At 38.7% G+C, this 14,798-nt stretch overlaps 1 protein-coding gene across 3 annotated transcripts in view; it reads right to left on the bottom strand.

Annotated features, from left to right (window-relative positions):
* CNOT2 (CCR4-NOT transcription complex subunit 2) overlaps positions 1–14,798 on the bottom strand; it is an 89,103-nt gene that overhangs the window by 34,527 nt on the left and 39,778 nt on the right. For 2 of the 3 annotated variants that reach the window (XM_075428983.1, XM_075428981.1), the window contains exon 2: positions 1,593–1,715. In XM_075428983.1, the coding sequence (XP_075285098.1) occupies positions 1,593–1,703 (111 nt within the window). In that variant the 5' untranslated portion in view covers positions 1,704–1,715. Of the gene's footprint in view, positions 1–217; positions 266–1,592; positions 1,716–14,798 lie in introns of all 3 variants that reach the window. The other variant, XM_075428984.1, reaches the window with a different exon arrangement.

Raw genomic sequence — 14,798 nt, forward strand, 5'->3', positions numbered from 1 at the left:
AGCTATGGGTGAGGGGGGAGGGGAGTTGGAGGGGGTGGAAATCCCTTAACAAGAATTTGGAAATAAAAAAGTTTTTGCAAAAATCACTCTTCCATTTGTTGTCGGAATGACATCATTCTTCTGCCAACTACAGCAGCTTCAATGCCCCATTTTGGCCACTTCTCCCACAAGCTTTCACGATTTCTCATTTGCCATTCCCGGTGTCTGGAACACCCACCTTCCTTCTCTTGAAGTCCCATTCTAAGATCCACTTCTGCAACATTGCCTACAGAAAGAGTAGGCAACTAAAACACTCATTCACTGTGTCAACAACAGGCCAAGCATCACCTTTCATTGTGTGCACTGCGCAGCATAGCGTTCATCTCGCTTTACCTTTCTTATTACACTGTAATGATTTCTCCCTCAGTGCATCAAATCTGAAAGTGGGGGTTTAATGCCCAAGGATCGCTTTGGAGAAACAGCATCTACTGTTTTTGAGAGTGCTAGCTGCACCTCTCAGTGCTCACAGAAAGGAAAGTACGTTCAACATTATAAATATTCCATTGTGCCTGTGTGCATCTGTGGTGTGTGCACCTATGTAATGGACAAACAAAAAAAGAGCAGCCTATTTAGTTTTCTTTACACTATAGTACATCTTAATCATTTGCTGGTTCACCTGCAACTTCTCATCAAAATAACTTCTGAAACTGAATTGGAAAGTTGCATTTAAGCATTTTGTTTTGTTTTAAAAAGCCTTCTACTCTAAACCTATTTCCTTCTGTCTTCGAAAATCTGAATTAAAATTCATCTAACTAAGAGTCTACAAGAAATGTTTATGTTTAAATAGGTCAAGGTCTACCAAGACTATGTTCACATCTGCTATTAAACAACTACTTCTGGACAGTCATGGAGGCAGACTTGAAGCAATGACACCTTTCTTAGAGTCTGAAGGGATTTTCTTCTTATTTAAACAAAAAAGAAAATCTAGCATATACGTTGCTTACACACATTAAATGCAAGCCTGCCATGAGATATTACTGACCTCCAGGTGACATGAACCTTAAGTCATGCTTTCAGTCTTCCATATATATCTCTACATGCCACTCCATATAAAAGTGAAATACTTTACTGGCTAATTTATTTATTTCAATAACAAGCAGAGCTTCGGTATTGCCAATATAGTTCTAACATACAATAATGCATTATCAATGGAAAAAAAATGTTTAAGAATTGTGGCTTTTGTAACTTTGTGTCATTACAAATGGGAAGTAGAATACTTAAGCAGACAAACAAGCTGCACAAGGCATCTTCAGAAACGAAAAACGGTTGAAGATGTAAAATGCAAAAATACTGTAGACACAACACGTAAATGCAAGATATAACCAATAACCCAATTTAAGTTACAAACACAATTCTTAAAGATGAAAAAATAAAGCCCTGGCAAGCATATGGCTGAAGTTTACATGTATAAACTCACTAAAATTGAAGCACTTGCCACTGAAAACACTGCCATTCACAGCTTAAAGCTAAATCAAGCCCTTCTTTATATGTATTTCATGTACTTAAAACTATCCTGCTATTGAAAGGGGAAAAAATAAGCTTATTTAACTTACATCTTTTTCTGACCGATGTGGGAACATCGATGATTGGCTGTAGTACATGTTTTCATCATGGTAGTCACCATCAACCCCCTCTACAAACTTCTTCCTTGAAGCACCAAACATGCTGTTTGTCACCTAAATAAGAAGAAAAACGGTTATATACCATATGCGATTTGGTTGGCTACATACTTATAATAGTACATATTTAAAATATATGTAAAGTTTGTTAAAAAAACCCTGTTTCTACACATTAGAACATTCCTCTTTGAAAATATTTTCAGTATATTGCCACCGTAATGGTTCTTCCAAGTGGGATTTTCATCTGACAAACTCCTCTTTCAGGAAGGATTGGGCTGGGGAGAGGGGACACGCTTTGCTTTTGGAGGGGTGTTTGTGGGTTGTTTTGTTTGAGTCTCATGACCTTTCACTCATGTTTATTTAAAATTACAGATGTCAGGCAACAAACCAGCAAAATTCTCAAATTCTCCTCTCTTCAGACAAACACTTTCCATCTAAAAGAAGAAAATTAAATTATGTTCTTTAGAGCTCAGCCACCTTCAAAGAAATAACAACAATAAAAAAAGGAAGGGGAAAAAGTCTGTTTAAAATCACTCCCATGTCTCATCACCACAACTTTGGAAAAGCAGCTTTCTATTCGACCCTGCGCACTCAGAGCCATGATTAAGTAAGAGGAGGCCAAGTTTAATCACACACAACCACCTCATCACAGACTGACAAAGTTACTGCAGATGGCCCATAAAAAACCACTAGACTTCATTTTGCCCTTGCTCCCAGAGGCGCACACACACATAGAGACAGAGCTGCTAAATCAGGAACTGAAAACTGAAGAAACAGCAACCACACAGCTCACAGAACCTTCATTCATCAGAAAATTTAATCCTGCAGCAAGGTCATACAACATTGCTAAAGCATCTACCACGTGCAGTGCATGTTTATACACCTGACTCTTACTTCTGTAAAATCACACACACCTCTTAAGTTCCTAATCTATCTGGCTATGAAACACGATCACAGTGCAGCGTGGGCTAACCAAGCCCTGTTTTAACCTAACAGGTTAATGTTCAAACCAGTGAAGCGGCACACACTGGCCAGCACTGAGCAACTCACCCAGTTTCTTGTACCATAGCGGGAGACTGGAGAGAGTGCAGCCAACAGCATGGTAATCAACCCTGAGCTACCACCCTACATAACACACCTTCAAACAGATCTTTAACATCTTGAAAGGTAAGGAAGCTAACTTACAGTTGGTTTGCAAAATGCTCCGAGCCCTAAAATTTACTATCTTTGAATCATAGTATCGTTCAGGTTGGAAAAGACCTCTAACATCATCAAGTCCAACCGTCAACCCAATACCACCATGACTGCTAAACCATGTCCTGAACTGCCACATCTATTCATTTTTTGAACACCTCCAGGGATGGTGACTCTACCACTTCCCTGGGCGGCCTGTTCCAATGCCTGATCACTCTTTCAGTAAAGAAATATTTCTTAATATCCAAACTAAACCTCCCCCGATGCAACTTGAGGCCATTGCCTCTCGTCCTATCACTAGTCACTTGGGAGAAGAGACCAACATCTGCCTCACTACAACCTCCTTTCAGGTAGCTGTAGACAGCAATAAGGTCTCCCTTCAGCTTCCTCTTCTCCAGACTAAACAGCCCCAGTTCCCTCAGCTGCTCCTCATAAGACTTCTACTTATCTTCACTACCGACAGCATTAGTTAAACCTAAAAAGACACAAGACAATTTTAAATTTTTTTTTTTAAAGAGTCATTTTATACTACTTTAGGCTCTTGCTTGAAATTGAAATTTCAAAACATTTGTTCTGGTTGGCTGCACTGAGAGTTACTTTCAGCTTGAAATCCTCTTATCCCTCCTGACACAAAATTACTCTGATATTCCTCACAGTGTGGCTTATCCAAATTTCACCTTTACTGACAAAGATTTCTAGACAGTGCTTAATAACATGGTGCTCCTATAGTAATAACAGCTTAACCCCATGATTTCAAAGTCATTGGTGTTATGAGTAAAAATAAAGTCAACACCTTGGGATGCATTTCATACAGCTAGAATCACGGAATTGCCCTAAAATGTTCAGCTAAACCAAAGCCTATTCCACTACTCCTGCAAGAGGGTTTAGATATTTAGACTACTGATGCCTTAAAACAAATTTATAATGTGTTATGCACATGTGAAGGCACGTATAGGTACTGCAGACCTTCTCCAGATGGAACTTGTATTTTATAGTATTTACAAAAATATGCAAATGTAAGGTCCCAGACTGCTCAAATGCATTCAGCTGACTTTCACACTTGTAGTGAAGCTTTCATTACACTATAAGCATATCCCACTGTGCTAATCCCCTTACAATGCAATTATCACCTACCAGATGGGATGGAGCATTTAACAGGCTAAAGAGATTATCTTGTCCTTTGCTTTGCCTGAGCATAGTGCGGAGAGATGGGCAGAGACGGGCAGTTGCCTTTAATCGCTGTAAAAAGGATAGTGAAATGCTTTGGTGAAGCTATGCCAAGCATTGAGGAGAAGCCGAGTGTCTCAACGAACTACTGCTCTTGTGAAGACAAAAGGCAGCTTTTCACAAGTCCTGAATAAATTTTTTTGCCACATAACCTTCTCTTGTGATACACCTTTAGAATAATAAAATTAAATTGTGATACAAAGCAAGTCACTTAAGCATACACAATACTGTACTAATGTAATAGCTAACCCTGAGCTACAGTACAGGAACTATATAAGGGGAAAAAATTATTCCGTCTTTGACTCTGTAGCTTTTGATCTTATTTCCGCAAAGGTTTACCCATGGCTGGCTGCACACACACTGTAAACATTTCTGAGTCAGTGGGGTAAGGTCAGAGCTTTCAGAATCAGATATGTTTAAAGCTGCTGCAAGAAAGCTAGTATGTCCACACACGAAGCCAATACATTGAAAGCTGAAAGATAATTTAAACACTCTGCAATAAACTTAAATTGTCTAACAGATTATTTTCTATACTGATAATGTATACAACAGTGGCCCAAAAACTAACCAAGATTACGCTCTGAAGACTGATGAAGTGCATTGATATTAATACGGACTCTTGACAGAGCATAGTTATTAAAAAAGAAATGAAGAAAACTTTTCATAATTGTATAGATTAAATATTTGTATTTCTATTGGCAACCCGTATTTCTACATGATGCCTAACAGGACAGCGCTGATGAACTCCAGAGAGCAGAGCAGTGCACTGCAGGCTGCAGCTGCAGGGCAAGAGCGGAAGGCCAAAGGAGCCTTGCCCGCAACCCAGCTGCATCGTTGCGCCCGACTGCTCTGAAGAGCTTCAAAAACTTTATGCAGAGACCGACATTTCCTCAGAGCGGTGTTTTTATAAGCCATTCTGTGTCGTTCAAGGCTGCCAAGCGAAGCAGTCGCACGCAGCGCTCAAGCTGTCCACGCTCCCACCGAGGGAAGTGGCACAGGTGCTGGAGGGCATCCTGGCAGCCGCCTGCACCCCAACAGCATTTCCCTCCGCTAGCAAGAGCTGCCGCTTGTTCTCAGGGTGAACCGCAGCACAGATCACACCACGGAAACGCGGCGTTGCAATTCACACTGCTGTCCCGCCTTGTTACAAAACAAACAGCACGATAAAACCAGGCAGCCGCTAAAGACCAGTATATGAAAGGGCAGGAACTGGGATTAGGCTGAAGCTGCAGTTGCCGTAGTCAGGCTGCTTACTTCTCGCTTGTTCTTAGGTTAACACCAGCAGTCACCAGTGACAGTGAACAGCTGGCCAACTTCTGAACCAGAGCACCTATCCCCATGAAGACTTCTACAATATACAGCAGGTTTCTGCAATGACAGTGTCAGACAGTTGCCAAGCAAGCAGTAGGCATCGTCCTATCTGCATTAACTTACTCCAGTATTCACCAACACACTCATTAGTCAGTCATGCTACAAGTGTGTGCACAGACACTGAGAAAACCCTGTTGCAGTACTATTTGTGAGAAGGTGTGAGAATAACAGGGGCTGTGCCACACGCAGGCAGATCTGCAGATGGAACTGTGATGCTTATTTCTTAGGACAAGAAGCCCCCAGGAAACCTTATACACAAAGACTGCAGCTCTTCTTTCACAGACTGATAGATCAGTGTCCAATTAGCTACAAAAGTAAATACAGCGAAGGTCATGCAGCAGTTATAAATACATTTTAAACCCTTTGGAAAGTAACAGTGATGTGAGACTTTATACCTTCACAGGGTTTAGATTGACAAGGTGAAAGGCAGAAATCGGCTCTTTCTCTCATTCAGACACGTATACCTATACACACACACATTTATGCGAACACAATCTCACAGAAGTGATACTCCAGTTGCATGGCAGTTTTATTAAGTAAAGAATTCCTGTCAACTCAGCCTAATTTCATACAGATCCCTCTGCTAATCCTGTAACTACTTATCCTGTTCTACTGTGCGAACTCAGTCCTCTTGCACAAGACACATTGGCAGTGTAACCATTCATTAAAAATGTTAAAATGGTGCACTTGTGTCAAGTCATCCTTCAGCATAATATTGCAAAAGTACTTACAACTCCCACTGGCAGACCCATGTACAAATATTATTAGAAAATATTCATAGTAACACAGGAAAGCAAAGGAAGGAGCTACATGTTAGGATGGAGTTCAGAGAAGTAACCAACTGTGCTGCCACAAACCATGTCCAGTTCTGATAGGTAACACCAGTGCTTCTTCCAAAGCACAAAGACATCATGTTTAAAAATCAGATTTGCCCACAACTTCAAATTAATGTTAACCAAGCAAAATGCAGTCACAAACCCAACAAGACCTTTAAATACTTCTGTGGAACATTTCCTAACAGCAACCACTATGGGGGAACTAAAAGCACCATAGAAACGTTAAGAACCTGAAGCATCTAATAAGCAGTTTGCTGCAGTCCTTGACCTTTACCCTTCAGCTGAGTACATAACACACGACAAACGATATTTATTAAAAAAACAAAAACAAAACCAAACAGATCTCACGAAAACTCCTTTTCACTGCAAGAACCACTGCAGTATAGCATACTTCAGCACACAGAAACTTGTTTGTTAGCCATAACTGAAAATACGTTATTGACACAGGAGAAATTATTAAAAATTTTGCCATCTTAAGCTGCAAAAAGATCTTCTCTATAATCACTTATAGAGTGATGCTATGATTGTATATTAAATTAGTTTAATGGCCTGAAGCAAATTATAGTACTGAAATATGAAAACTAATTATGTTTCTGTTTTGCAATATTATTATAGGTAGTGCCCAAGGAGAGCTCACTCACGACATTAACATAGCCAACTCTAAGAGGATACCATAAAATCTCCCTGGAGAATGAACATTTTTAATTTTGCATAGAGCAGAAAAAATGATCATTGCATTGCAACTGATTAAACGCATCATCTTCATGAAAGCTGAAAACTATATACAGTAACGCAAGTTGAAAAAAACAAACCCCTTCAGGAATTCTAGCGCTATTTTCCCTTTCCTGCTCCCCCAATGACTATGGTATTTGCCAAAATATGATGCACACTATCATTACAGGAGAGCAATTAGAAGTTGTAAACTCAATCTGATGTTAGAGTTTCCACCAACCTATACACTAAGGCTTCCATTGTTGCTGTTTAGGTCTTACTAAGCACAATTAATAATTCACTCTACTTTTCTCTTACGTTACAAATCAATGTTTTCACGTAAGGTAACATATTCTGAAGTTATCTACATACGTGACCCTTAATGAGCCTTTCAGTGAGAAATAAGTGCCTATCAAAAGTCACATGCTGATAGCCACCAAATCAGCCTGCAATTCAAGCCAAAATAAAGCATGGAAATCCACTAGTTGGTACAAGATAGCATAAATTCAATTCATACTAAAAACCGCTACTGTTTATGATTGTATTTCTCAGTGTCAAATGCAATTCCTATTTGGCCCAAACTGGAACTGATACACACTGGAATACATACTACCAACTTCCTAGATGCAAAAGATCCCAACCCTTCAGTGCTAAGCTGTCGCTATTAAAAAACACCATGAAATGTACACCAGCACAAATACATGCATTTTATTTTCAGGATGAAAAACAAAAACACCTAGAAGTTGAGATTCTTTATTCTTTCACTTCATTTCACCATCACAGTCACTCCATTTCTCCAAGGTGACTGATAACTTCTAACAGTGTATTACATGCTTATGCTACAGCAGCCCTTTAAACAACTCTGTAGTATCAACAGTACATAATCATGGAAAATATAACATTTCACTATATTTCTTTTTTGCTAAAAAGTCTTTTTCCTTAATGAGCTTAATAATGGCACAGATTTGTACTCACTGTAAGAATACAACAGTAAAATAGGAGTTCTATCCATCTTTAACAAATGGTTTTATATTCTTTTAACTTCCGTAAGTATTTTAAAATTTAAATCTCAGAAATATGGCAGACTGAAATGAAGACCACCACAATGAGATGCAAATCTGCCAAAACACTTGAAGGTTGGACATCCTTTAGAATAATCTCATAGTACTTGTGTCATATGGTTCATAAACTGATTGTTTTCCAAACTCACAGGGCACTGTAAAAAATAACAGCCTTCAGGCAACTACTTGATTTACAGACTTACTTAGGTCAAGTCTCAAAGTAGTTCAAGATATAACCAGTTTCCTTAAAACACTGCATGGTCTTTCCTTTCAAAAAGGAAATAATACAACAGATGAGACACATACCAACTTCTCCGCGGAAAGTCCAGACAAAAATTTTGAGCATGGAAGAAATAACGAACATATAGTCATGATTTTAGACTGTCCTCCACTCATATGTTCAAGCACAGAACGGCGATCTGCAAGGTAAAATTCTTCAAGTGTTCTATATAGTATAACAACGTTTTCAAAAGCTACACTAAAACTGTGAATTTCTGCTGCATTCAAACTATGTCTGGTAAGTGCAGTCCCTAACATCAAACAAGCCACAGACATTCTCCTGACCAAGATCCACATGCTAACTGTTTTAAACCTTTAACCATCCTTAGCTACTATGAAATGAACATGTAAAAATACTCCTGAAATGAAACAGCGCAAGAGGAACAACTATCTTACATTAAAATAAAAATTAGCTTTAGTAATTTCAATGTTGGCTTAACTGGAAAAGTGAGATTATAAGAAGCTCCATTTGGTTTCTTAACATGGTTGACCCCATGCTCACCCTGGGGCACATCACTGCAGGTTCTGCTCCTACTAATCACAGGCACAAAATTTGGAAGATGTTAGAAACCAGCAGTGGTTGGGGATCTGACTTTGCACTAAGCTGTGTGAATGCCTTTTATGGGTCTGATCAATTAGATGTACTCACTCAGGAAATAATCTTCGCAGACACCGTCCAACAGAATCCAAACACACACAAGACAGACATTTCAAAGATGAGAAAGGCAGCAAGGGATCTGCAAAAGTGACCAGCAAAGCAAACAAACTAGCACTCCATCTAGACCAGCTGTGGGGAGAAATAAAGAAGATGCCAGATACATTCCACCTTATTTAGTGATGTGACCTGAGGAGATGCAGGAGCATGTCCTTTGTAGACACGGCAATGAAGTCACAAGTTCTGACTAACCGCACACATATGCACACTCATACACATACTGTAAAACACGCAGCTGCATTATCTGTCAAAGACATACTTTAAGGATTTTGTTGATCAGGAACAACCATTACTTGACTGATAATACTATAAATAGTATTATTTACTCAATAAAAAGAAAAAAAAACCCAAACCAATATATCGCCTTCAAGAGCCTAACTAAAATGGGAGTATATTTACCCACTTTCTTCTTGATGCTTCTACTTATTTGTAGTATTTACAGTCCATTCAAGACTTCGGAGTGGTTCTAGATTTAATTTCGCATTGCATTTCTGACATACTATTGTCACATGGGATACATTGGCTGTGCAATGCCCTTGAACTCTAAGGCTTCACAATGAAAGATGATTACATTTTTAGAAAGAAGTGACAATCATGCAGTAATTTTAGGGAGCAATACGTTGGCTCACACTTTTAAATTCAATACTATTTTCAGTATGCATGCAGTGAACAACCGCAAGAATCTTGAAAATAAATTATGCACAGGCATACTGCTGTTACCTACTGAAGACACTCCTCAGCCATAAGATTTTTTTTTTACGAAAAGAAACTAGTTCAATTTGCAAACAAAAAAGTAACTTTTAAAGTATGTTCTCAGTTGATGATCCATCAAGACAACTATCAGCCCAATATACACTATCTGTGCATCATTTACTGATTGTCTTTTGGGAATACCATCAAAGAAGAAATCAGTTATGCTAAGAAGCCAGACTTACCCAAAATTAAGTCCAGAAACCAAACAAGCTTCTGAAATACCTATGTTGTCATGGGAAAACAAAATAAAAACCAAACAACAAGCAAAGAAGCACATAAAATAACCGATTGGTAATCTTGCATTTCTAGTAACTATCACAGTAAACTTGTCTATGAAAACTGGTTAATATGGAAATGGCGCAGTCTTAGAAAATTCAGTTGCCAGGTTTGTAAATAATTAAGCAAAAAACCAAAATTCCATTCTGGAAAACAATGAAATTTGCTTCAAAATATTCTCATAATAAACTTACTACAGTGGCACTTCTCGCTCCTCAAAAGTTTATTCTGGGAGTTTCTCTTAACTAGTATTTCGCACCTCAACCACAAGTAAACTGCCATATGAAGATATCAGCAGGGCAACTTTCTACCTTCTTTTGTTTGCTAACCTTTGACTCATCCCATTAGGTAAGTCAGCAGGGTACCGATTGAAAACTACTTGCAGTTTTAGCTAGGAATTGATCTTGCAATTGATCAATATTCCAGTTTGCCACATGGACTGCATTAGTATTTTGCTGTCGACAAAACAAGTTTTGCTGTTTTTTAGAAACTATCCTTTCATAACAAGTCAGAGTAAGATATCCTCTAATTCAGCAAATTAATCTATTTTATCTCCAGTTTCATGCCTGGGCTTGCCTTTTTTGTTGCTTTGTGGCATGTTTTTTTTAATAAAATAAACAAAGAGGCACTTTATCCAGTTAGAAATTCTAGATCTACTCAAGTGCACTCTAGGTAGTTCCTTAATAGCATATACAATGGTAATGCCCAGCTTTAAAAGATTAGAAAATCAGCCACTGCACTAAGTTCTTCAGAAATAACAAAATCCTAGCATTCTCTCCAATCCCCAGAGAAAGAAGCTGGAATTCAGCATTTTCTTAAACACTGCAATCCTCAGAGCAAACTGATAAAAATGCAATTGCTGTGTTCAGCAGAACTCTGCTGCAGCAAATTGTGTATGACCACACTCACATGATGTATGTGCAGTCTGAAAGCTGGATCAGAAATGAACCCATAAAATAAAATCATACTCAGCACATACAAATTGTTCTTAAAGACTTAGAACTGTGACAGATTTTACCCATTTCTTATGGAGGCAAAAAAGTAAATAGTGACAAAAAAGCCAATAGTGACAAAAAAGCCAATAGTTAAAAGAAATTTGCACTTCCTACTCTAAAAACTCCTTTCTGTATGAATTTGTAAAACTGGTTAATATGTAAGTAATTTCTGCTGAAAACTCAAGGAGGGGTGCAAGACAACAAGGCAAAGCAGATACAGGGAAGAGAAGTTTCAGCCTGAAAAAACTGTTGCAATTTGTATAAGCAACAGAGAACAGGGGATTTCGACTGGGAAATGCCAGTCTGCTGTCAGAGCAGCAGTACTATCAACTCTTTTCTTTACTGTACTCCTCCTCTGCTACTATGTACCAAAACAGGATAGTAGTTTTACTAGTGTATGTTCCATGAGACATGTATGGGCATATAGCAGAGAAAAGACCCTCAAGTGACATAAATGCACTCCTATAAAGAGAATTAAGCAGGTTAAGTGATAATCAGACAGGCAGTAAATGAGGTTTGGAATTCTAGCATCTTCATTCAGGGAATCCCCAGACAGGACAAATATGTTAAAAAAAAAATGCAAAGAAATTAAGTGTGACTTTTGATGAAAAGCTCAGAACAGTTTAAGGGAGAAAAAAAAAGAAAAAACCTTTTAACAGGTTTTCATTCTTCGTTGGCATTCAGTAGTTATCACATATCCACAAAACATGTATTTTTTAACAGCAATTAGAACAGGAAGTTAACTACGTAAGATTAAGTAGGTTGGACTTCAGCTTCACAATCAAGAGACCTGCTACGCTAAAATATTTCTTCTCTACCAGGTGTTACAGATTCAATATCAACATGATATACTTTGCCACCTCTGATGCTTGGCATCACTCCTGGCCACTCAACATCTTTTTCCACAAATGACGGTCAACTTAGATGATGCTCACACAGACCAACAGAGCTCAACCTGGAGAACGAACCAGGTGCTAATCTCGTCCAAGACAGCCAATTGCTCTCACTAAGGTCCCACTTGTGAAGCAGAGATAATTGCTCCCAGTATTACAGAAATGATATAAAGGTTTCATTAATACGGAGCATCTCAGAAACCTTTTATGTTGACAAGTCCCCTAAGAAGTTATAAAACAAAGAAAACCCTTGCCAAACTAACATACAAAACTTATTTTACACTGAAATAAGGTGGTAACCATTTTTCTGACTTACATTATGTAACCAGTATACTGACAGCTGATACTCCTCCTGAGAAAGAGTCCTTAACTGTTCTACAAACCAACTCCCTGCTACCACTTACTGAATGCAAGAAAAGCCATCTGCCCACGTGGAGGACAGGTATGTATTTGATTGCCAACATCACTGCAAAGGGTCTACTTTCTGGTGCTTCACAGCAGACTCTACAAATTAATCTACAAGCTTCGTTACACTCCCCTCTTTCTAAAACATCTATACATTTAGTTACACACCAGCCTAGCATGACATTATACTTAACAGAAAAAGTATATACTTAAGCCTCCTAAATGGTAAGACACAGTTAAAATAGCCTTAAATAAAAGTGGCACATTAAACCAACAGCTTGTGTACTGATAGCCAAACATCTCATTCATTTTGTACAATTTAAAACCTTTTAGTTCACATGTAAACCGCATCCCACTGCTTCAAAACCTTCACTGAATTTCTTACATTTGGAAATCAGAAACTTTTACAAGGAAAGCTGGTGGTGAGAAAAGAGAAAACAATGTTCCCAAAGGTCCTGAGGAGACTTTATTCCCTCCAGGGGAAGCAAAACTGAAGACCGCCACCAGGAACTGTACTGGCAGGGCAGGGGACGGTAGCGCAGGGACAGGACTGGCTGAGTCAGGAACAGGAAGGTCAGCCGGGCCTCACAGCTGAGGGATGGCGGCTGCTGACAGTGCAGCTGAGAAGCAACTGAGCAGCGTTAGGAGGATGGCGGTGACACACTTGCCAGAGAGCAAGTAACAAGACTATGTGCACGCTGTTACTGCTCGAGGAGTGTTTTTTTTCCTTTCTCTTAGTCTTGATGTGGTCCCTCATATCACATCTAAGCCAAGCTGGTATTGTTTCACCTGCTACACGTCCTCCAGCTTCCTCTGTAAAGCCACTACCTTACATACTCCTCCAGCAATATTTCCTAACAGTTCCAACAGACCTGATGCAGCTGGAGCCAAAAATGCCCAATGATAAGCTTTCTAGATCTGTACTTCTGTAAAATATTAAGCCTTACTAAATGATGTATATTACAGTAACTATTAGGTAGCCTGTATCTGTTCACTGGACAGGATCTTTTATTAGTTCCATTTACCATTTTAAAAACTTTTCCACTATATATCAGACAGGGACACAAAGCTTATAAACTGACAGGAAAAAACAATCTCAGGATTTAGACATTTCTATCACATCAAATCTCTTCTACTGTGGGAGAAGAATAAAAGATTAGAGGTTATAGGACTCCTTTGACTTTATTTGCTTTCAGCTGAGACTCTTGGCCAGAAGGCCAGATATCTGCATCTGTACCTTCAGCTAAAAGCAAGGTAACCATTGCTCCAGCCACGATGTTTCCCTGTTGATTCTGAACAGGCTTCTCTTTTCAGGAATACTGTAGTTATCTTGCAAAACAACTGATTCCACTCACTTCTTCGGAGAGCAGCACTGCCTACCTGTTCCTCCCTGGACACAGCCAAAACTTTCATGTTTGGTTAATCTTAACCATTGTACTTTAAATAAGCCCTGGTTTCCCAAGCATGTCCTGCAGTTAAGCACTATACAGTCAGATGTAGGTCGTGATTAACAGAGTAGCAACAGGAATACTTTTTTTCTTTCATTAGCTGGATGGAGTTTGTTGATATTAAGTAAATCAGTCTAGACCTATTTCTACTCTAGCTTTTGCCAGGGGTGGGGTGGGGGAGGAGTGTATGTTGTTTGTTCGGTTTTTTGTTTAGGGATCACAAGACAAAGGACAACTGAAAAACAGCACAACTAATTTTTGAAGATTTATCTAACAGCATGTTTACACATCACAGTATTGAATGTAAGCCGCTCATCATTTGTTTGAAGCATCCTTAAGAAAGAGGTGATAACACTATTTTTACTTCATGTTGAATTTTAAGAAAAAACAGGGTTCCTTTTGGTTTGGGTTTCTTATTTTTTTCCAGAGGTATTCTAAAAATAGAAACAGCTGAGAATATTCTGGCCAAAAAATTCATTCTGCACACACAGCACATCAAACATCCTGTCTCACCTTAAAACACAACTGCAAAATTCAAAACATTAAGTAAATTTAATATATTGAATCCTTTAAAAGACAGAGATATTTACAAGCTGCCACAACTTCCTGGCAGCATACTTGCTTCTCAGTGACTCTCCTTCTCCAGACTAGTGGTGAGTTCTGCAAAAGCAGAAACATTTCGCAAGAGCAAAGACAGGCTGAAGTCGAATTCATGTATGGCTTTTTAGTGTGTCCTCCTAAAACATACTTATGGGTCTGTGACTCTTCAAGGCAAATGCAAATGCGCAATGTTAAAATTAAAGACTTCTATCCTCTGGTTATTTATTTATTATTTTTTTAAATGTAAGCCTTAAGATGCTTTAGGAAGCACATTTTCAAAATATTCCAGGGCCTGTTTCTTGTAACCTACTGACTACACAGCCAGGCTACGTTGTGATTACAACTGCATTGGGTTCAGGCATAAAATAAAAGTATG

Source organism: Opisthocomus hoazin, chromosome 8 (assembly GCF_030867145.1).
Source record: "Opisthocomus hoazin isolate bOpiHoa1 chromosome 8, bOpiHoa1.hap1, whole genome shotgun sequence".
In the NCBI taxonomy this organism is placed as follows: domain Eukaryota; kingdom Metazoa; phylum Chordata; class Aves; order Opisthocomiformes; family Opisthocomidae; genus Opisthocomus; species Opisthocomus hoazin.